Source organism: Aphelocoma coerulescens, chromosome 2 (assembly GCF_041296385.1).
Source record: "Aphelocoma coerulescens isolate FSJ_1873_10779 chromosome 2, UR_Acoe_1.0, whole genome shotgun sequence".
NCBI classification, from domain to species: domain Eukaryota; kingdom Metazoa; phylum Chordata; class Aves; order Passeriformes; family Corvidae; genus Aphelocoma; species Aphelocoma coerulescens.
In genome coordinates, this window is record NC_091015.1 from 92,113,317 (window position 1) to 92,138,340 (window position 25,024).

Below are 25,024 nucleotides of genomic sequence, written 5' to 3' on the forward strand. Positions count from 1 at the left end.
TCACTGAATAATTTGTTGTGTTAATCTTTAATGTACACTTGAACATGCATGCACAGAAAGAATAATATTTTGCAACAGTTTAGTTTATTTACCTGGTTGTACTGAATTTGAAATGTAATGCAGTTGTTAAAGTTTCAGCTCTGGAGTTTTCTGACAGGAGACAAAAGTTCTCTTGCCTTTACCACTATTGTGCATTGAATTGTCACACTGCAATTAATGGCTATTTCATCCAGAGTTTCTGGAAATAACTGTTTTGAAATACATTTTTTATTATTCTTTTAAGCATGATTTATACTGTGTCACCTACACAGAAAGATGATTAATTATCTGTCCTCTGAACCTGACCATTCTTTCAGTCTTCCAGTTTTGTTTTTGTGTAGTGGCAGACTTGTCCTACTCTCATAAATTAGTGGGATATGTATAAAATTTCTCCTCATGTATTTGGTAGGACAAAGACCTACCTTATATTCCTTTTGTTGAACACTGTCACCTAAACTTTAGGTAGAAATAAAAATTAGCAACTGTGACTATATACATTTCTGAGATTCCTAGTATCTTTTATAGTTTCACCATTCTGTTTTTATATTCTAAAATATTCTGATTTCTGTGGCTGAAGTGAGGAACACTACCCCTTGCTTCCTCTGAACCCCCCCCACCACAAGGAAAGGAAGTGGAAATGCTCTCCAGATAACAACTGAGAAAAAGATAGTCAAAAATGTTTGATGCATGGCCAGGGAAACTAGAGCTGTTTTTCCCTTCATGACCATATTCTTTATGGTAGGTGTTATTTCTAAAGCACACTGATCACAGGTGTGCTTATGAATTGGGTGATCAGTGGAAATGCACCTTTATTGCTGCATCAGCATAAATGTCCTGCTCAGTCTCACATAGCAATGAGGTCTGCAAATCCCCTTCTCTGTCTTAAAGTACTTGCAAACAAAGTTGGTAACTTTGAAGATGTCCCAGGCTGGATGCTAAGGTGTCAGAAGTAATTTACTTTTCTACAAAAAAAACCAACTTCTGGAGTGAATTAGGTTTTAGATTACTGGAAGAATTTGTATTTTTCCCCTTCCAGCCCTGAACACAGCAGAACAGCAATAGGAAAATGCAGTAAACACTGGCCATTGATAAAGATGGTGGTGTTATTTCTTGCAGGTGCAGCCACTTCTATGCTGCTCAGAACCATTCAGTGCTAGTCTTTATTTCAAAGTACGATTGTAACTGCTGCTCTAATCTGAAAGTTTTTCACTAATGCTGCTGCTGAGTCTCTTTAAGTCTTGCTGACTGCAAGGCAGGTGCTATACATGCTCTCAGTAGTGCTTCTCATTCTCTACCTTTATTCCCTGTGCTGGGTGCTTATGTGGTACAGCAGACATTAGAATGGAGTTGAAGAAATTGGATTATTTTTGCTAATGTTTGATAGTTAGATTTTTCATCTCCTTTAGAATAGTGACCAGTCATTGCTGAAGGTCTCACATGTGTAGAAGGGGACATAGGGAGGCAGAAGTCTAAAGATTTTAAACATTACAGGCACCCCATTACAGTTAGGCATAATAATGCCAAAATTCAGAATCTCAGAATACTTTCTTAATTCCTGATATAAATTGTTTCTTCACTGGTGACAGTGAAGAATGTAACTAAAAGGCAAAAGGGAAGGAGGGAAAAAGTTTTGATCAGATATTTGAAAAGCTGATCAGGCAGAAGAGCATAAGAAGACCCTTTCAGATGGCATTTTCTCCTCAGGAGAGGCCTCTTATACCAACAATGGCGAGATTGTGAGCGGAGCCAGAGTAGCTGCTCCTGGATGCCAAGAAGGAACAGACAGGGGATATAAGAAAAGAGAAGCATTTTAAAATACTCAGCAGAGAACATTTCTTTAAAAGAGCACATTCTATTAAACACAGGATTCATTCTTCCACAGCATTTTTTTCTTCCTATAATGACATTTTCCTCCTTTGTATGAGGTCACCATATAAAGGGATTGAATTGTGCAGTTTCACACGCCGACACCGTTTTGCTGTCATGGAAAATGGCAGCCTGCCATCAGCTGCAAAGGTGTAACAGGTCACTCAGGGGTTTTGGCACCAATGATTCCCTTCCTCAAGCTAGAAAATTAATTTTTGCCAGCAAAGTCACAACACTTGAGATTCTCCTCTCAGGAAAACATTTCAAAGATGCCGAATAAAAGAACTGCAACTGCTGAACTGTCCTGCCTGAAGCCTTCCCTTGCATCCTTCATAAATGTTGCTGAATTGGGCAGTGTCCTCTTTATCTTGGAGAGCATTTCCATAGACTCCCTTCAGAAGAAAAGTATCAGTCCAGACACTATTACATGGAGTTCTAAAAACTGAGTGACTGCACGCTGAAAGGATCTATTTTCCAACTCGCTGAAGCCCTTCATTCACATTTGTTTTGTCATTAAACTAAAGGTGTTTCTACATCTTCTTCTGTGAGTTCTTTAGGGAGTGCCAGCACCCTTTCAAGACAGTACCCTGCTTGTTCACATAAATTCCATTAGCCTCTTGTTTATTTTCTTTGTAATATACATAGTTGCAGTGTTGTAGTAACTTCGATGTCATCCACTGCACTGTTAGATTCCTGATGGTCAAGGACACATACATGCCTGTTTCTAGCATGGTTTTCTCCCAGGGAATACTTGCACTTAGTATGGGGTGATGGAGAAACAGTCCATAATGGTGCCTTTAGACTGACAGTCTGACTGACAGAAATCTTCATATTTGAAGGATCCAGAAGGGGGATTGGAAGTGCTTACATAATCTTCAGAGGGTATCTTGATTTGATTTCTACAGTGTTCTGCAAAATTCCCCTCTGTTTCCATAAGGATAGACAGAGAAAACAGAGTATCTTACCATGCTGAGGGCTTGGGGAAGAGAGTTGGAATGCTGGAATGCATTCCTTCCCAGCAGGTCCAGTTCTGGGCCCCTCACTGCAAGAGGGACACTGAGGTGCCTGGGGCATGTCCAGAGAAGGGCAACGGAGGTGGTGAAGGGGCTGGTCGTGAAGATGTGGCACTTAGGGGACATAGCTCAGTGATGGACTTGGCAGTGCTGGGTTAATGGTTGGACTCAATGATCTTAGATGTCTTTCCTAACCCAAATGACTTTATGTTGGTTTTTTCCCCTATGTGTTTGAAGAAGGATTATAGTTCTGCATTCACTTTCCCATGCATAACCTTGCTTTTCTCCTTTTACCTCTAAAATCACTTCAGTTAAAGGCTAGAATTTGGCTTGTACACTGATGTACAGTTTTCCATTAAAGGCATTATGAGAACTCCTTTAATCTCTGCATGCAAGAAGATATAGGCATAATATTTCATTTAAATGAAAGAAGTATCTTACAGATGATACCAAAAAGTAATGTAGTAATTTCAGAGAGACTCTACAGCATTTGTTGAGAGTGCATTTTAGTGCAGACAACACCTGCATACCTTTGGAGAAATTATACTTCCCTGTTTGGTTATAAACATTTTAATGGTACTTTGATAACCATGATTTTCATATGTTAAAACAACTCTATGGGTAAATTTTTACAATTTGAGAACTACTTCCCTCAATGGCTTCACAAGAAATTTCCTATTGTAATGATGACAAGGTTCTTGCCTGTACCTGATTCCTAAAATGAACACCAAGATGTTCATGCTTTTGCTCACCTATGTTTAGATTACTGCAGTACAGTTTGGGTCTGTGCCCCCCTCACCCTGGGCAGCTGTACTCACCTCTGCAGTTAGATGTCAAGCAGACCATTTTTAATACACTTTCTGTGTAGTTTTTTGCGTAGAAATTACGCAAATGAAGTAAAGCAGCACCCAGTGGCATACTCAGAAACAGTCTTTATGTAAGAATTTTCTTTTTTTATTTTCTAAAGCCTCACTGATGAAGATTTTACAAGACTTCCCTTTCAAGTTCTTACTGATCTCTAGTTTGTTTTCTAAGAAGTCAATCAACAGATGGTGTATTGTTTTGCAATAAGGGTTGGGAGTTTTTATTGATGGGTTATTTACTGTCAAATATTCAAAGACAAAATGCTGTTTGTTTGGGGTTTTTTATACTTTGCACTCAAAGTATTTTTGGAAATGCTTTGATTTGTCTTTTGTAAATTGTCTTAGTTTGCATTGTTGAAATAGTTTCTGCAGCAAGGCTTTCCACTCTTAGCATTTTGTTATTCAGCTATATGATTTTACACTGAAAGCAAGTGAGGTGTAACTTCCACGCAGAACCATCAACAACACCAGGGAGTCTCACTCTTCACAGTAAGACAAGGAGGACAAGGCATACAAATAGATATATGGCTACTTCTTATCCCACTACATTCAAGGTGTTTGTTCTTTAGCATGCAGAATGCCATTTTTCGTTCCACCTCAAAATTTATTGGTATTTTAATGTTACTTTTCCAAAGAGCTTTTGAACTAGTCATACTTAAAGAATGAATTTCAACCAACAGAGGCTACACTGTTACAGTATTTCTGGTGTACTGCATGCACCTTACATGAGAAGTAACTTCAAAGTGTAAAATAACTGACCTGAAATTACTAAATGACACTTGGTCAGCTGGGGGGTTGATAATTACAGAACCAAACTGTGACAAGAACAAAACCAAACTGTGACAAGAATTACAAAACCAAACCGTGACAAGAAAGCCGTTGTTGTGACTTTCTCTAGCATACCTATGACTCAAAAACACTCCTATCATTCTGTGACACAAAAAAATCACATATTTACGTTTCATTATCATCAGACAGAAGAGAAAGGGGTAAATATGTGAGGGTGTCACAAATGATGAACATGTTAAGTAAAAGCTCTACACTGAATGTACTTGGAATAAAAAGGGTTTATACTGAAAGCACTTGACTAAGTTTCAAGCCCATGGCCCATTTTTAGCCCTGCATGTCGATGGGCACTCCTGTAAATGGGGATGTTAATTTTATTCTTCTTTGATTACTTACTTTTATTCTTCTTAAGGGTGATAAGTTGGCAACAACCTGTCAATATCAACTCCTGTGTGGCTTCAGGTTGAAAACATTTGTGAGGGCTGTTCCTCTGTCGTGGTTTGACCCCAACCAGCAGCTAAACCCCACGCAGCCACTCGCTCATTTCCCCACAGTGGGATGGAGGCGAAAAATGGAAGGGTAAAAGTGAAAAAACTCAAGATATGAGATAAAGACAGTTTAATGAGGAGAGCAAAAGCCACACACACAAGGAAAGCAAACCAAGGAATTAATTCAGCACAGCAAAACAAGGAATTTCCTATTCTACCACTTTGTATGGGCACGCAGTTTGCCTGGCATTGTGCATCCTGTGGCATTCCTGCACTAATTTGAAGTAGGATATAGGGGCTGAAGATATCTTTTCTCCTGTCCTGTTGGAAGATTTCTAAAACACCTGGGATGGCTGAAAGTTGAATCCTCTTTCTGTTTGAAATAGAAACGATGCCCTTGTTTTCTCCTGTGATCAAAATCCCATCACTTGGATACACTAGCTATGGCTTGTCCCACCTTTCCACGGAATTTTTTTTTTAAAAGCAACCCTTGTTTTCTACAATTGCTGCTTGGTTTTGATTTTTTGATCCCGTCTTCTGACCTGTGTAACCACTCATGATCACTCTGCTCCCTTCCGTTTTATTCATTCCAGCAGTCAGCAGCTTGAGTTCTCTTTCTCCTTTAAGGCAGGAAGATATAAATGGTTTGTTTCTCCTGACTAAAGCAATGATATCTTTGCTTCAAGCTCTTCTCTACTGATAGGTGTACAAGAGAGTTTCTATGACAGCATTTCAGTAACTACAGTGCCAGTTTGAAATGTCTCATATGTCTGCTCTGGATGGCCCTTTATGCCGTGTCCATGATACTCTCTCTCCTCTTTCAGTTTGAATTGTGTGAGTCAAAGAAGCACTAATTCATTGCCTATAGTACAGGCCTGTGGCTGAACATTTTTCCTCTGTAACATTAACTAAAACAGGTGAGGCAGAAATGTCTACATTGGTCTTGACCTAATAGACTATGTTAACACTGTTAAGACCACCTAAATCTGAGTGGTCTTAATTAGAATGCTAATAAAAACCCTGTTTCATTCACTTAATGTAAAATACCGTAATTATGTTTCTCAGTCTAGACACCAACACTGTGTTACTAAATAATATTTATGAAGGTATATCACTATTTTTTTCTTGCTAATATGTTGTCCTTACTTTGCTAGTAAATTCCAGAAAAATGGATGAACTGGTAGGCTTTTTCACTTTTTCATAGGAAAAAAGCAAAGAAGTGTACCTTCTATCTGATAATTAAATCTTATACTGACAGTCTTGCTTTCAAAAGCATTTCTGAATGCATTTCTATGTTTAGTTTTGCCATCTTACTTCTACAATACCATTTTATGATATTTATCTCTTCTGATGAGAGGGTGCGTCTCTGTTTTGTGCACAGTCTTTACACTGATTGAGTATTAATGAGTGTCACTGAGTGCTGTGCTATGTCCCCATAATATGTGCTTCCTGTAGCACAGAAGTGGCATTTTACACTCTGGGATCCCTGTGGGATCACTTAACCATGGCTATTCTTGATTTCATCATCAAGATACTGTGCCCGAATTGTAATAATGATTTACTGTGTACCTGGCATGTATTTAATTTAAGATTAGGAAAATGTTCCAGTTGTTCAATAAAGGAATTAATGACAAGCCCCACAGAAGTAACATTTGCTTATAAGGGGGAAAGGAAGATTTAGGATGTTAAGTTGGGATGTTAACTGAAGATTGCACACCAAAGTAGCGGCAGATTGCTGGGGCCAGTTCTTGTCTTCTAATCCTCTGCTCTGCTAAGGATCTTAAATGCTTTGGGTTTGTGGCATCCACATTTCAAAATCATTTCTCTTGGAAAAAAGCCTCAGTCATGTAAAGTGTCATGATTTTAAAAAGAAGTAACCAAGAGTGTATTATTTCATAAATGTAGTGCAACATCTAGCTGTGGTTGGGCTTTTTTGAGTTAATGCTAGATAAGCAAAAATTAGACTTTTTTTTTTGCCTTCCTGTTTTCAGTTGTTCTGTAACATACCATTCTTTCTCTTCTTGAAAAGAGGCTGAATCAAACAAATTTACAAGGTAACTTAAAACATTGATTTACAAAATCATGGGCTTAATATTGGGAATGTGCACTGGTATTTTCATCTTAACACTGCTTTACACTGCTTTCATGTTTCTCCCCTCCCACCATCCAGTTATTCCCTCTCCAGCGAATAGCCAAAAGGACAGTATTTTTCCCACTCTTCCAAGAAGTTTCTCTCCAAGGTTTTTTCTATGAAAGTAATAGTCAGTGACAATTATTTAAAGTGAGCCAAAATTTTAAATATTTTTTAGTAGTAGTTAGCAAATATCCATGTTTCCTATGGATAATTGCAACTTTGCTCTTTGAACTATGCTGTTTATTCACTACAGTGCAAACTGTTAGCAGTGTTCACAAACATCTTTGGGATGCAGAATTTGACTTCTGCTGCTGTTTCGGGTCCTGGCTCTGGCCTTCCTGCAGGCGGAAGGGAGTGAGTGAGGGCTTGAACAAGAACCTGTCTAGACCTCCAGTTTATCTGTGTTTAGCACTCACTCCTACAGTGTCTGTCTCACTGGAGATGGGAATACTGGCTAAAGGTTTATGTCTTTTTCAGCTCTGGGCAGTCAGAATAAGCACCTAGAAGAGAATTTCAGGCAATAAATTTTATAAGCTAAAAAATTCAGATGTGAATATCTGGTGTTAATGCTTTTTATGCTGTTAGGAGAAGAGAAAATAAAGCAGTATTATGTGTGCAAGATGCTACTTTCTGTGCTATGCAGCAGACACAGGAATTGCGTTGTACTGTTCCTCTCTCCACTGGTCTGAGGAATGCATGTTTTAGTTTTATCAAAACATTTGCAAAATCTGTGTTTTTCGTATTTGAAAATATTGGCTGGTAGGGAAGGAAAGGTAATACACTGAAAGACAGTGTCATTTGACATAGGTAGTATGACATTTAGAATGGGCAATAAATATATTTGCAGCTTTTTCAAGCAGTATAATGCTCTACTGTATGTGCCATGGATTTCTTTCTATTCATAACTCTCCTGCCAATTGCTTCTCTGATTTATTAGGCTGATGTGTGAATGCAGAGGATCACTTTCCTATTGTAGGGCATATTTTTTTATTACTGTTCTCATCATCCAGTAAGCCACAGTAAGACTTTGCACACTATATATAGAAATAAAATAACCTAGATCGATATCAATATCTGTAATTTGATGCTTTCTCAACATATCTATACCAAAAAGGTTGGCAGCAAAATGATTTCAATGAGGAAAACCATAGTCCTGATAAAAAGGACCTGCCAAATGAAACTTTTAAGGTAAAGACCATCAGTTGATTTCAAAATGTGTTTAAAAATACAAAGAGATGGCTGCTACTAAGCTACTGAGAATGGTTGCAGCAGAAGGCACAGGTTTGTAGATACATAAGAATACCTAAGGCTCTAAAACAGAAATGCCTACCTTGAAACCAGTACATATGTACAAACACTCATTTTTTATATAATACATACTTTTATATATTCTATAATTTTGCATATTGATCTGTGGGTATTAAAAAGTGTATTAGCTATGAGGCAGGTGTTTACTTGTGCTGACTTCATTTATAAAACTGAGGTAAGTGGGGAGATAGAAGAAGGATTCTGCAATGCAGCATTCTGCTGCACTGATACTCTTAAATTACGGGTCATAGCCTTCCTTTGGGATCTTAGACAAAAAATTAAATTTTATGTGCCTCAGTTTCAATTACCAAAACTTCTACCAAAGAGGGATGTTGTGAGAATGCATTCATGGGCTCTTGAGGCAGTAGCTTGCTCCCAAAATACTTCCAAGACAGAAAATTCTCGTGTGACTGAGAGCTTTGAAGAGTAATGCATCAGTTCTAAGAAGAGAACATCTCACGTTTAAATTGCAGTAGAGAATGTCCTGGGAGCAGAGGTCATCAGGTCTGATGCTCAGTGTAATAAATTGCAAATGTATTTTTAATCTGAGAAGATGCCCATTGTTTATTCTGTGAGGCAAACTGAGGTAGCTACAGCAAGCATCGAAAAGTTCGATACTTTTGAATTTCCAGTTAGAGCTGAAATGTCAGATAGAGTTGTTTTGTTGTTTGGGCTTAAATGACTGAAAAAAATAAAAATTTCTTTGGTCTTATTGGTGACTGTCTTGTTCCTAGATGGTATTTGTGTTCACATTGACTAAATCACATTTATGATATACTTAACTGAATGGAGTTAACTACAGCTTTAGAAATTTTAATCCAACACTGAGGTGATTTCCTCTATTGCTGTTAAAATATTTGAAGTAGTGACCTACTGCTTTCTCTAAAAAGCTTACTTTTGCTTTGTATTAAAAAAAAATAAAAACTGAATCTTCTTTATCTTGTTTAACTTCACTAGATATCTGGTTATAGGAATACCAGGACGTTTTTAGTTGAAGTATATATGTCAGTTCTTTTCACCAATAATAAATATAAACCTTCATTCTCAGATAAATACTTAATTATTTTTAAATACCAGAAACTAAATGATCCAAACCCTTGGTGTTAATCAGCATTTTTCATTTAATGTCTTACAGTACTAAATCAGTTGATTGGTTGAGTAATGCTAATGTCTTTGCATCCTAAATTAATATTGCTATTGCACTGTCTGTGAAGTGCACACTGCTGAACCTTCTTTAGCATTGTGCATTTTTTGAAAAACAAAGACCCTGAATCAATATCAAGTAGTTACAATACCTACTGAGGGCCTTGGCATGTGTGTATTTTATCATATTTATGTGTGTTCCTCAGTGTTAGTTTATAATGTAGGTCAGTGCCAATCTGTTAATTTTAGGAGATACTGCTTTTAACAGTGGGATTGAAAATTGCTTTTCTGATGCCTTCGCAGTCAGAAAAGCACTTAAGGTCAGCTCTGTGCTTGCAGCTAGAAGTGTTACTTGGAAGATCCCATTTGTCCTTCATGGTTAGAGTAGGATACTTGTGTTGTCCTTCAAATGTAATGTTTTTTGAAAGTATTAGGGTAAAGTGCTTTACAGTTATAGATAACTTATGTCTAGCCAGGGATTTTGTTTGTAAAATCTAAAATCACACTAAAACTTTGATTTATAATAGGTATAGCCTTCCTACCAAGCATGGAAAACAAAATGTGTCACAGAACAGAATACATTAAGGCTTACTGACTAAGAAAGCAGTACATTTATCCCTACCTTCTCAGGGCAATTTTAGAACATGATTTTGAGTCTCTTCCTGTTCATAAAATGGTTTTGACCCTCTGTCAACCCCACACATAGATCCCAAGATCTAAAGAGGTCACTTAAGAGACACAGGGAAAAACAAATCTGTATTCAGTAACAGAAATAAGCTCCCATAAAAAAAGCTACTGAGTATTGACCCCATGCTTTGCATCCTCACGTCACACAACCTTTCCACCAAACACCCACCTGGTTTCTACAGACACAGAAAAAAAAATCCCAATCCTTCTCCACACAGCGCAGTTTAGCACAGAGGGAACAATTCTTATTTAACTTTAAGCAGAACATTGTATATATACTGGTAGTTAAATTTATTTACATTATGCCTGTTCACAGCTTTATGTTACCTTTGTATCTGATCTGAAAAGTCCTAATGAGAAAGCCATTCTTAAATGGGACCTACATCCAAACCCTGATTTAGATTCCTTAAACAAATTAGACTGTGAAGTTAATGCAGCAATTTGCATAACATTCTGCTCTGTTTTCAGCTAAAATTGCTCAGCACTTTTTTAAACTTGTAGCAAATTACTTTGCTAATGAGGCTAAATTACCCTATGATGTTACAGGTAAATTTGTCTGTAATAAATCTCCTGGGCGTTTACAATGTACGGATTTTGAATTGTCTGTCTGCTGTTCAGTAGGCACATCAGAAGAAATCATGGAGAGGACTTAAAGTTTGAACCAGTATATTTGTCTTAAGTGACCTGCTGCACTGAATATTATTCCCATATACTATTCTGATGATTCATTTTCTCCCCTCACATCCATTTCAAGTTCTAGGAATCAGCCCTCTGAAACTAGCCAGCAGTGGGGCTGCCCATCTTCCAAACCCTTCTCCAAAAAGTAGTGTAGTTCTTTCCCTCTTAAATGAAAGTTGTGAGAAATGAGACAACTCTTAGTTAAAAATTAAAACAATTTATTAAAATGGAAAAATTGAAAAATTACAGAAATTAGAAAAATATAAACATTTTGGATCCTAGTGGCTCAGGAGGTATGCCCCAGGAGCTCAGGGATTAGAGATCTTCAGGCTTAGACAGCACTGGACCTCTGGTGGAAGAACTTGCAGTGCTGGGCTGACTTTTAGCTAATCCAAAAGTCAAAGGTAAAAATTATTAAAGGCTCCTTAACAGGAGTAAGGCTTACCCAGCACTGACCTCTACCTCAGCAAAGCTGGAGAGAGAAAAGGGGGCGTGCCTTTCTCTTACTCCTTGTTTTATAGTGCCTTTGCTCTGCCCACAGTCTGCCCCTTCGGTTTAAGGTGATTGGTGTTTTCCCTTTGACAGATTATCTCTGTCCACCAATGGCTCATCCTTGTCAGAGGGGTGGTATTAGTTGAGATAAGGGTCATTAAAATTCAGGTTGCCATGGAGCTTACAGGGCAATGGCTATGGGAGCTGGGCTGTTTGTTGGAACTGGGGTTTTGAAATCTGCCTTGGAACCAAAGTACAAGTAAAAACACCTAAAAAAGTACTAAAATACATCCAACATCTTAAAACACTTGTAAAAGTATACAGTAAACACAGGAAAGATAACTCTTATGGTGTACAAGTGATTAATGGAACTTAATTTTTTTTTTTTTTTTTGGTACCTGGACTGATGGGTTAATTTACCATTCAATTTAAAAATATTTAACTCAAAATTAATTAATTAAAGCACTTAATATGCAAAGACCAAGCACAAATAGGGATTTCATGTATGACAAAAGTCATTTTAGTAATGTAAACAAGGCGAAGATAAATACCTGAGAGAATTTGTAATTGCAGTAAAAACATCAAGAAATACAATGATTTCATGGATACTGTGTATAAACAGTCAGTGCAGTCAAGTTGCTGTGCGGCCGTCTTAGACTTTGCTGTAGTGCCCTGGTCTGAGTGGGCACACCAGTGTGCTCACACCGTGAGTCTGAGAAGAGCAGGGTGGCTGTAGTCAAAGAGTGTCTCACAAACACTACACTGCCTGCCACCATTAAAAATTCTTGGGAATTTGGTTGGGCTCACTTGTAGCTTCTCTTTCCAGCACTGGTGGAACAAAGTTGCTCAAAATCCATTCACATGTGAAATAGTTAGCACTTGCCGTGCTGGTTAGGAAACCAGTATCTAAGAACATTAAATTGTTACTAATTATTTCCAGAAGCAGACTTAAACGGAATTGTCCTTTTAATTTGGTTTTTATTGGATACATAACATCACCTGTGCTAGCAGTCAGTTGTTTTTTAGTTCTGTTCCATATGTAACACAGTGGCATTAAAAATAATTCCATGTGTTTAAATACGTTGTATTTTCATAGATTAAAACATGCTTTCTTAATAACAGAAATGTCACAGAGAAAGTGGCAGATGATGCAGTGTGTTATGTCAGTTAAACTGGCAATTAATATCTATGATGTGCAGAAAGGATTGATTGTTATTAGATTTCCTTCACCTCCTTTGGATGAAGAGTTATTCGATAGTGATTATTAAGAAAAATGTGGAAAATAAGCATCTAACCATGCATTAATCTTTGAATTAGGAATGTGGATCTGTTAATAGTGCAACACAATGTCTTACTGGGAAGAGGAGATTGTGTTATTTTAGTAGCACACTGTATCACTCTGTCAGTCTAACAATTTTTTTAAGCTATTCTTACTTCTCTTCTGTTTTCATTATATTTTACTTTGTAAGGCAGGGTAGTCGGAATTAAATGCAGAAAAGAATGTTTCAGTTATACCTACTGGCAAAATTTGAACAATATCTCAGATACCCACTTGCTGAGTATAAATAGAAGAGGAAGGGTGTTTTGGTTTCTGTCACAGAAGTATTTTTAGGATGTTTTGGAATACTTCATTATCTAACAGTCTTTGGCTAAACTGTTTAAAAGTTGAAGCTTCACTTTTCTTTCTTTTTGTATGTCTAGCTCTAATTTTTGTAGCCTTCCAAGGGATGGAAGAGGCAGTTTCCATTTTGCAGTGATTGAAAGAAAGGTTATTGCTTCTTTTCTTTGTTGCTGGGAGGAACAGAATAATTTTTACTCCACAGATTTCACAGATTATATTTCAAAATAGGGTTCAAAACCTTAGTGGTAGTCAAAACAGATAACATCTATTTGCTGTGACTTTGCTTCCACTGTTGCAAAGCCATAAGCAATAGCCAGATTCCAGGGCCAGATTTCTCATCGCTTGATATGAAGAGAGGTCACTCAACTGTATTTTGTTCACTCTGGTCTCACAAGTATCTATTCCTGAGATCCACAGTGTCTCTGATAGCTCTTTCCCACATCTCCTGTTCTCATCAGCTGTACCAGCTAAAGGTTCACTACTGCTAGGCCAGTCCAGAATGTAGACCATCCTCATCCAGGAAAATTGTTAGCAATTAGGATTAATAAGCAGATAAAACAGGTTGCAGTGATCAAGTGAGGGGTGTAGCCAGACAGGTATATTGAAGCACAACTTACTTACAGATGACCAATCCCTTTCATCATGCCCTTCTCTATTTCTTCATATTGTTCCTCCCCCATGCATTCGGAATGTCTCCCTTTTCCTATCTTTGCCCTTCTGCTAAACATCCTGTGAGTCTGGCACACTGCTGCAATCCCATCAGCATGCTCTTTACTGTGGGGCCTGTGATGACCTTTTCATTCATTCCTCCCTGTGTGCCCACTTTACCAGTTAACAGAACTCAGGCTGAACCTCTCCAAGCCTTGGTGTGGTTCCTTCAGCAGCCCATCGAGCAGTGACCTCACAGACCTGGTCTTTGGTACTGTCTCTTGCTCTGCAGGGTTTGTGTACCTCAGTGGTTTATTACTTATCCTGTCTCGTCTCTGTTTCTGCACTGGACATCCATTGAGCAGATGTCCTCACAAAACAGGTGTCCTTACAAGTATCTACATACCCTTCATGTCCTACGTTTCATTTCCTTCCACACATCCAACCAATCTGTTGTATTGAATTAGGAAAGCAAGCTATCAAGAATTCATATGCTAAAATCTTATAGTAATCAAGTATGTGTGTATATATATATATGTGGATACAAAAATGCTGCTAGCAAGGATTTTCTTGCTATTTTCTAAGCCCTTGAGAGACTTTTCTCTCTCACAGAAGAGGTAGCAGTTATGTAAACAACCAAACACCTGCAGCCTTGAAAAGTCTTGTATATAGTATAGTAGGAAAATATTTTGACAATGGATGTTTTAGGATTTTAGCCAGTCACCCCCAAGGGGTGGCTGATCCTTGTCCAATTAGACTATGAAGAAAAAAGTCTATAAAAGAGTTTGTAAAATAATTAAATAAATCAATCTTGCTGCACAATTCCTGCCTGTTGGATCTTCTCTCCTCCTCCCTACAGCTGCGGGACACGGTGATATACCCTAGGGCCCAGGCCTGCGGTAATATATATATATATAAAAAAAATATATATATATAGTTTCAGACATATTATGGGCGTCTTATTGACTTGTTTTACCAGCACATATGCTCCGGGCTGGTCATGTGTAAGTCCTGGTAAATTAAGCATGTGTGAGTCCACTGTTGTGGTAAACCCCATTGAGTCAAAGATAAGCCTTAAAATGGATAAATTAATTTTTCATAGGCTCTTGGCATGAGGTATACCAGCTGTCCTTATTAGGAACATAATTGACATCTTCACTACCTCCAGCAGTGGCCTGAACCCCTTCTTGAGTCAAAATTTTCTTTTCATAGTGTGGATACAAATACATATTCTGAGATGTAATGCAAAAAAAACCTTCATAACTAGGCCAGAGGAGAAGACTCTGTCATCAAGCTGACATGAGTGTACTTTTATCAATCTGTGTACTAGAGAGTCTGGCACCTTTTCCTGTCCTCTCTGCCTGTGTTGTGGCATCATAGGGCTGATCAAGTGCTTCTGACCAGCAAGGAGACAGTGACATTAATGGCAAAGAGCCAACTTTAAAGGAAAATTTGAAAATGTCCTGATAAAAGAAAACATGTGATTCCTCAGGTGAAAGCATCTCTGTGCATTCTTCTGTGGAAATTATTTTTTTCCAAAAACTATGTAATCTTTGTTCTTTCAGTTTTCACTTTGATTGGCATAGATTCCTAATCACAGCTCTGTATTTAAGAGCTCTCTAACAGTGTCTTCCAAAGACATACACAAAATACTTCCAGTGAGAAAAAGGAAGGAAAATAACTTTCAGAAATTAACGGTATGCATGGATTAATAGAGTCATGAGAAACAACGCAACACAGATTCACCCAGCATTGTTAATATTGTTAATCCCTCTACTCTGATCCTTTTTTTTGTTATTTTTGAGAAAAGATAGTGTAAAAAGGGGTCAATGCATTCGTGATATGGGCAGATACAACTGGGCTTACTCAGTTGTGCTGCAGAGCTGAAGGTCATTCTTTTGAGTTCAGAAGTGGCTACTTTGGGGCTGGTCTTTGTAAGAATAGTTTGTCCCCTTTATCTCCTGACAAGTTTGTACTCCACTGTTTGTTTTTAGTAGGCAGACTCTGGCATATTCTATTTTCTTTTCCTCCTAGATGTAACAAGGCAGCAGCCACTGATATGTCAATAAATATTGTATTAAGAAATGTTCTCTTCATCTTAAGTTAGGAAAGAGACAGAAGTATCTATCAAAAGTCCTTTGGGGGATTGGGATTTGATGCCCCATTGGTGCAAACTGCTGCTTATCCATCCATCCTGGCATTCTTGGATAAGACATTTGGCAGTAGCGCTGCTGAATTCACTGGAGGCCGTGACTAACTTAGCTGAGATCTGCCCCAGGAGACTGGGTCAGAATTGTCCTCCAGGCTGTGGCTCTTAGCTCCCTAAAGGACTTGAACAAATAATTTCATTTCCTTTGCCTCTATTTCCATACATTTAAATAGCTCATGATAACATCCATCACAGTCTCACAACTTGTCAGGCATAGTTAAATCTGCTGGAGAGTATAGTTTTGAACATCTATATAGATACGTGATAGAAATAGAGAGATGGGGTGAGACTTTTGGTGAATAAAGGGCTGTTGTAAAAAAAAGCCAAAACCAACAAAGCAAGACAATAGTCCAGGTGAAAAACAGCATCAGAAACTGAGATCACAGTTGTGAAAAATCAGCTCCATCTCTCCCTGCATGGCAGAGTTACTCTGCCAAATATCTGAGCTTGGAAATTCTAAGAAAGTTAGCAAAATAAATCTTGTCTTTCCCAGGTAAGAATAGGTTCCTTCTTCAGTAAAATTTAAGAAGTTTTGTCAAGTTATGTACAGTGTTATGTGACATCTGTTTAATTTCTGTTGTATTACTCTTTTTTTTTCCTGACAGAAATGCGGTTTAGATTAATAATTAATACCGTTGCTTTTAAGAAACTGTCTTTGAATCACTTCAGTCTGCTTCTGGCTTCAGGTTCCTGGGAGAGGAGGAGCTGCATGAGCTGAATACTAGTGTGCTGTCAGCTATCATGACTGGAAAGGAAAGGTGCAGCTCAGGAATACTGGCTCAGTGTAGCAGAACCACACATTTCCCTTTAGAAATGAGCAGAAAATAGCAAAACCTGTCACCTGAGAGCATCCACAGGATAAACTGCTGGGGAGCATGAGATGCCACTTGGTTGTGTGCAAGGGGAAAAGTGAGAGAAACAGCATAGGCACAGAGTCCTTCAGAATGGAGACAGAGCCCTTGGTGTCTTTAGCTGAATTGTAGCACACAGAATGATTTTTGCTACAAAGTAATACTTTTTCTCATTCTTACCTTTTTTTTTTTTAGCAGCAAAGCAATTAAAATATTCATTCAACATATTGTGCTTTAAAAATATAATTCACAAAGATCAGCAGGCATGTTTTCATTCTGTCGTTCCTGATATTACTCATCACACCAGGCAACTCATATATTTTTTAACTGTATTTTTTCTTCCATCAGATCTTGTTTCTTTTCAGGGGTTGAAGTGTGAAGCTCAGTGGTTGATTCACCTTTTGTAGAATTGATGCATAAATTTTTGTTCCTAGTCTGTTTAGTAAATGTCATCTGTTTTGTCATGTAGGTGGCTCTTCATGTAGCATGCTTGGTTCTGAAAATCTGGTTAGTAGGGGAAGCAAATGTATTTTTACATGAAGGTTAAATGGTAATGGATTGTAAAACCAAGCAAACAAAACAAGCAAGCTTCACCCCCCCACCTCTCCCAGATAAACTTGGTAAATTTTTTCTGGCTCAGAAATGAGCTAATTTAATTGCAAGTCATCCTGTTCACATGGAAAAGATTTGACCAGTGGGATATTTTGGAGCACCTTTTCTCTTTGACCTGTTTTTCTCATTTCTAAACTGAAAGGTGTCATGGTTTCTCTGAGCAGCAAAAGCATAAACTCTCAAAAGGTTGGCGAACTTTTCTGCCTGAAGTTGATATATTTTACCAATGTCCATTCATATCTCTGCATGCATCATGTAGTGCCAGCTGCTGTAGTCTTTGAGGTAACATGCATATTGCTCAGAAAGTTGCACATGATGTACTGATATAATGCCTATTTAAGGGAAAATATCCTAGTTTATCTTTAAACACTATCACTTTGGCATTTAGACCAAAGCTGTGTGGTAACTGTATAGACATTAAAACATCTTAATTTAACACTACAACATTATGTTGTATATGCTTTTTTCACTACACAGCTGTTCTGTTTTTTGGTTTTGCTGTTATTAAAAAAATAAGAATATGCCAGATAAACTTGAAGAAGAGAAAGAGAATTTCTGGTTTAGCAGTGAGTAATTTCATATAACTCAATTTTGGAACCTCAAAGCCTGAATCACTTTTCAGTCTTTATTTGAAGTGAATCATAGATTCATAGAATCATTTAGGTTGGAAACAATCAAGATCATCCAGTGCAACCATTTACTCAGCACTGCAAAGTCCACCACTAAGTGCCACATCTGCACATCTTTTAAATTCCTTTAGGGATGGTGACTCAACCAATTCCCTGGGCAACCTGTCCCAGTGTTTGATAACCTTTCTGGTGAAGAAATTTTTCATAATATCCAACCTGAATCTCCCCTGACATAACATGAGGCCATTTCCTCTTGTCCTGTTGCTTGTTACTTGGCAGAAGAGACCAACCCCCTCCTGGCTACAGCCTCCTGTCAGGTGTTTGTAGAGAGCAATAAGGCCCCCCCACCCCCCAGCCTCCTTTTCTCCAGCCTAAATAATCCCAGCTCCCGCAGCTGCTCCTTATGGGACTTGTGCTCCAGACCCTTCACCAGCTCCATTGCCCTTCTCTGGACTCACTCCAGCCCTTCAATGTCCATCTTGCAGGGAGGAGCCCAGAACCGAACACAGGATTTGAAGTGTGCCCTCACCAGTGCCAAGTGCAGAGGGACAACCACTGCCCTGGTCGTACTGGCCACACCATTGCTGATACAGGCCAGGATGCCCTTGGCTTTCTTGGCCACCTGGGCACACGGTGGCTCATGCTCAGCCAGCTGTGGACAGTTCCTTTTCCAGTAGCCATCTTTCCAGCCACTCTTCCCCAAGACTGTAGCATTGCAAGGGCTTGTTGTGACTGTAACAAGGACCCAGCACTTCTCCTTGTTTAAGCTTAGATCCATGAAATGCCATTGGTTGTACATAAAGATTTTTAAGTTAGTAGGTGCAGGTTGAATTCCTAATAGATTTCATTGTACTTTAATGTTTCTGTTTCACTGTTTTAACTGTTTATGTCTTCCAAGACTTCCCCCTGCAGAGCCCCAAGAGCACATGCCCATGCAAAAACTGCTTCACAAGTATTTCAAATTTTTTGTTGTCTTAAATGTAAAATGGCCAGCTGAAGTGCCTGACTTGTTTTGGGCCTTAGCCAACTACACATATGGGGAAACTTCTTGACTTTTTCAGAGATGTCTGTATAACTTGCTTGAAGATAAAGCATTGTACCCTTTGAATGTTAGTTATGAATCTGTGGTTTCTTAAAGTTAGATCCAAGACTGATTACTCTTTGAGGAACAAATAGTGCCACAGAACAATAAAGATGTATTTCTTTGAAATGGATTTCATAACAAATTGTACATGGTATTCCTGACCTTCTTGATCATTTGTCTCAAATATTTTTGTGCTTTTTTTAGAAAGATATTTTACATAAGATATCACATTAGGAATTTATTTTGTAGGCCACCTTGGGTACATATAAGACTTCTGTTCCCCCATCACTTAAGGATCTCCCTCAATCTTGTTAGAACAATTTTTCCACAATTTATTTATCATCCTTGTCTTTATGTTTCCGGTGACTTCCTCCTTTTCCTTTCATCTTTGCTCATCCCAATTTAGTTGATATATCCTTACTTATCCCTACTGAGACTACAGTAGCTGTTCCCATTCCCAGTCATTAAATGTAAAGGCAGGACTCCTAAAAACTTTATTACATAAAGTGGTTTTTTGTTTGCTGTAGCCTTGTGTTTTTTTCTCTAGCTTGTGATGTGTTACACTCTGAAGGAGATGATGTTTCTCCAGTGCAGGAGAAATTCTTGCCAAGGCAAACCTTGATGTGCCATGAGAAACCTTGATGAGGCAACGCTCCTGACTAACTTTGGCTGCTTTTACAGAGGTTCTGGTTTGTCATAGTACAGCAATGTTGCCACTGAAAAAAATAATACAAGGAATCAAAGCAGTGTAATGTAGCAGCTTTGTGGTGCTACCAGCACACCTTTGCTGGCCTACAGCCTGCATAAAACACAGCTTAATTCCCTTGGACAGCATTTATCAATAATGGTGTGTTCATTTCCTAACTGTATGATTATCACTTTGGCCTGTTTCAGATAAGAAGACAAGGTGGAATACAATTACTAGTGGACCTATTGGACCATCGGATGACAGAAGTCCACCGTAGTGCCTGTGGAGCTTTGAGAAACTTGGTATATGGGAAGGCAAATGACGACAACAAAATTGCTCTGAAAAACTGTGGTGGTATCCCAGCATTAGTACGGTTACTCCGCAAGACTACAGATTTGGAAATCAGAGAACTGGTCACAGGTTTGAATCTTTCAGTATTTTTTCTTCAAACTCTCTGTCGCTCTTGCAAGCACAGTTCTCTGCCACATGCCACTTGCTCCATCAGTAACTGTTTCATTACCATCTTATTTGCCATAACAAAAAGCTTTCAAGCCCTTCGGATTTATGTAATATGTGAATGGCTTTCAATATCACGCAGTTTACAGATGCAGGTATGGTTTATGCCTATGATTGCTGTTTCATTTTGTTCTTGGTTAGCTGTAAGTGCTCTTGCAGGAGATGTGCTCCACACATGTTGTGGTGGGAATCCTCTGCTCTCCCTCCTGTCTGGTTTCGGGCCGGCCAGGCAGAAGTCATATTTTACTGAATTTACTTAGAAACTGTTGCTCATTGCTTTTATATCCTATGTGGTGATGTAGTGACAGGGAGGATTTGTTACAGGGTTTTCTACCTTTCTCAGGGTTCTGATAGGAAAATGGAAAACTGTGTTGGAGTGGTGGACATCACCTTCTGAAGCGTTTTGTCCGAAATTTGATAGCATGCTATGTGATGTGTTTTACACAGAGCATGCAGGTAGTGGTAGTTTATTTCTTTTCTTGATATAGTAGGATCTGGTCTTTTTAAGATTGTGTGGACTTTTTCCCTTATGAAATTCAAGAGAGAGGGGAGGGGGGACAGTGTTCAGGAATACAGGAATGCTGTCAAACTGGACTGATCTGAGATGTTTCCAGGTGTTTTTCACCTTGCCCTTAAGCTATCCTATTTAATATGTAAAACAGAAGTGAGGTAGAGGGGCTTTTTTCTTTCATTTTGTGATTTCATTCTGTTTGATTGCTAGTATCAATTGTTGATTAATGCTACAAATAAAAAATATTTTCATTGTCCTGTTTTCAATGCTGGTATTTTCATTATCATTTTCCTACTAAATTATATAAGAAAATTTCTCATTTCTGTCGCAGAATCATTGGAGTACATGTCATCATCTATGTTTCTGCAGAAATTACTTACCCTTGTACATCAGGCCTCATTTAGGATACAATTTATAAGATTATCATCCTTTGGTTGGGTCCAGGTTCCTTCCTTGAGAGGGAGTCTGAATAAACTGCATGATGTTTATTAAATATAGATCTTTTTATATTTAATTTTTTTCTTAGTTACAACACCTATCACCTCCTACTTGTTAGTCAGGATTAATGGGGCAGAGATACGGGTTACATGAGCTCGGATCATGCCTCCTGTAGAGTGACAGAATTACTGACAGATCTAATAAAGTGTAACCACTGCTTCACATTCAACATACTTGTTTGTCTCTTGGTTACATTGTCAGTATCCTGGCTCCAGGGAACATTCTGCCTATTTATTCTGAGTAGTAAGTGGCAAACTGCTAATAAACCTCAGCAGTCACCGTGGCGCTTCCCTGGCCATCTGTAGATGGAACATGTCATGTCATTAGGTCATTTAAAGAAAATATACTGGGCTATAGTTTATGTTGGTTCTATTGCACAGTATGCTGTTAAATTTTCCCAAATTCCTGCAGAAAGAAAGGATGTTTGTTTTCTAGTATGCCCTCAAAGTGCTATTACCAAGAGGAGTATGTACCACCAGTGGTAGGCAGTAACCTGCCTTTGTACAGGTAGATGCAGCTCCCAGGGACGGTGAACATCAGGAGTGCTGGACATGTATGAAAGGGGAGATGGTGACCCTGAGGAATGGAATAAAAGCCAGTGGTATTTCAAGATTTTATTCCTGAGCCTGTTTTTGTATTGGGGTTTTTTCTTTGTTTTTAATAGCCAGTACATCCCGAAGGCCAGTGCTTGCCCTGGCCATGTTTTGTGCCTTTCAGAATGCAGATCACTGGCCCTTGCTTTCAAAATGCAATCGTGTTTATGGTAGTGTTCTGCAAAGCTTCCTTCCAAAGCAAAGCTCATAGATGGAGCTCTCATCTTGCATCTCTTAGGAAACAGGCTAAAGTCGTGCATCTGAATCAGTTCTCCTTTGCTTTGTTTTGGTAAAGTCTTGTAGTGTGACAGCTACCCCAGCTGAATTCCTTCTTTCTGTCCTTCCTGGGGAAGGAAAGGTAGCTCCAGCAGCAGCACCCTCAGTAATGAAAAGATTTGACTTGTAGCAGACACAGGGAAAAATAAAAAGTGCTCTCCGTCAGCCTTCCTGAGCTGAGGTGGCAGGAAGATAATTATTCCAGTAGGGGCTCCACAGCCTGGAGGAGATGCAGAGAAAATAATAGCAAATGTCTGTTTTGGGAGTAAGCATAATACCTTGAGCCCTTCCATCTCATGTTCATTGTGCATCCTGTCTATATAAAAGCTACTCTTGTTTGTTACTTTTAGAGAGGACACAAAGTTCCTGCCTTAGGAATTCATACAGGCTCTGACATCGCTGCCCCTAAGTAGTACTCCATATTTGTCCTCAGAGCACTTCTCTTAGGTGGGGAAATATCACTATCTCTGTTGTACAGATGGGGAGCTGAACCTATCGAGTGTAAATGACCTGTCCAGAAATCTGGCAAGATGAAGGTGTGAATCACTCTGAGTAGGCACCCAGCTGCAAGGGAAGAAATATGGCCTGGAGAGGTTGTTAAGCAGCTCAATTTGTCTGGCAGAAGTGAAGCATTCATTGCCTGCCCCAAGTACCGTGAAGAACTTGCCTAGCAGAGCGAAAGTTCTGATATTAGTTCCTTCCTCAAACATGCACATTTTCTTCCTTCTTTTTGCTCTTCTCTAAGTAGATTATGACTTCAATTTCTGGCAATCTCAAGACTGGTTTTGGAAGGGTATTTAAACCTGCAGACCAGCTTTCTAGCCCAGTAGCTCCTTGATTGTCAGGATTGCCTTCAGCACCATTTGTGGCTCGTCCTCTTTTCCAGAGATTTCTTTCTGCCATAATCTCTCCAAAACAGAGTTTTTTCACTCTTTATCTCGTCCTTGTCCTCAGCAGCAGAGGTCTTGGGCTAATACTGGAAAACCTTACCATGCTCAAATTTTTGGATTGCATGAACTTAACCTTATAGCAAAGTGTTAGAGCTTCATGGCTCTCTCATGTCAAGGAAATGGTTTCAGTGCAGACTCCCATGAAGAAGATCTGAGGGAAGTGTGCTGCCTGACTGTTATGAAATTAAATGGCGCTAATGCCCAGGAAGTACTTCCTAAGATATGGAAAGATTATTCTTACAGAAACACTTCCACAGTTAACAGGTTTTTACTAGAAGAATATGGATAAAATTAGGTATACCCATGAATATATACATTTGTGCAAAAGTGAAATACTCTGATAGAAATAGAGATGCTGGCATGGCCTTCAGCCTCTGGTAATTTCCAGAGACTCAAGGAGAACCTGAATCACAATACCTTGTTTCATGTAAGTCTGTAAATGAAAAGAAATAGGTGGAAGCTGAATGCAGCACACTTAATTTAGTAATTTTTTTACCCTAGCACTGTGCTGCCAGTTTCCACAGTAGCACCTGTTAATGGGAAAAAATAAAAGCCTTCTATTTTAAAATCATTAAATGTTAACACTTTTCTAATAAATATAAATAGAGAAGAACACAGTACAAAATTAGCATAGATCCTGCAGATGGTAGAAAGAAATGTTTTCACTTGGTAATAATGGCAATGAGTAACTGATTTCTGATTCTCTTGCCTTTACCGAGTTAATTATGAACCCTTCCACAAAATCAGATTTTATCATTTTTTCTTGTTTGTTTTACTGTCAGGGGAAAAAATATTACATGGAAAAATCTGATGTTTTAGCAAGGATAACAGAGGAATCCTATGGATACCTTGTGCAGCAGGTGAGGTCAAGCAGCTGTTGCTAGATCCTTTCCAACCCAGGCCGTGCTATGATTCTGTGATTCAACCTACGCTTGCTCCTTCTTCCATCAGCTCAATTGAATAACTGGGTACCCGTCTCAGATAAAATGGTTTAAGCTGCTCTTCTCGTTTTTGACAAACAAGATCCATCACAACTAGAAACAGTTTCTGCCTATGAACAATGAGGTAGCTGAATCCGAAAAAGCTCCTTTTAAAGCAGGCCCTTGTATTACTGCATCACCTGTTTACAAACTGTAAACACCATTTCTGATTAAAAGGTAAAAGTGGATAATCCACTTTTAGTAAAGTACATGATGATAGAGAGCTGCAGCTATAAATAATGTCAGGAGAAGCTGTTTTTTCTTGTGCTAGCAGCCAGCCTCCTGCTTATTTTGGTTGACAAAGTGTCAGAGATGTAACTATTGTCTACTGAAAATATATAAATTACAAAAATTAGCACATAAAAAAAAAATTAAAAGCAGAAACTATCTAACACTATACATGTATACTATATGTATAGATAGATAGGTAGATATTGACTCTGTGTATTTCATTCACATTTTTATTCACTGAATCAAAAGGCATATATGCCATTCCTGCAAAATACTACAAGATGTGTACAAAATGTTTCTTTCAAAGAAGCACTATTTCTCCAAGTTTCTTTGGCCCACAGTCAAGTTGGACAGGAAAAAAATTTCATTTACTTCCCAGACTTTGGATTCCAGTATTCATTAGTGTTGTCTTTAATTTCAACTGTGGCCAGTTTGTGTTTTGGCTTGGTTGGCCCTCTGTTGTCACCCCATGTTATGCAACAGTATTACATAGTCCTGCTTCAGTTTTAGTAGATGCCATATGTTTGTAACGAGGGGTTTATAACCTTATTGATAATCTCTCAGTGTCACTGAAGGCAATTACATGTTGTCCACCTTAGATCTATCTGGTTTGAGTTAACCACTGCCGGT

The 25,024-nt window shown here is 38.5% G+C and overlaps 1 protein-coding gene across 2 annotated transcripts in view; it reads left to right on the plus strand.

The window, feature by feature from the left end:
• CTNND2 (catenin delta 2) overlaps positions 1–25,024 on the plus strand; it is a 658,514-nt gene that overhangs the window by 493,776 nt on the left and 139,714 nt on the right. For both annotated transcript variants that reach the window (XM_069004021.1, XM_069004022.1), the window contains one exon: positions 20,046–20,259. In XM_069004021.1, the coding sequence (XP_068860122.1) occupies positions 20,046–20,259 (214 nt within the window). The remainder of the gene's footprint in view (positions 1–20,045; positions 20,260–25,024) is intronic.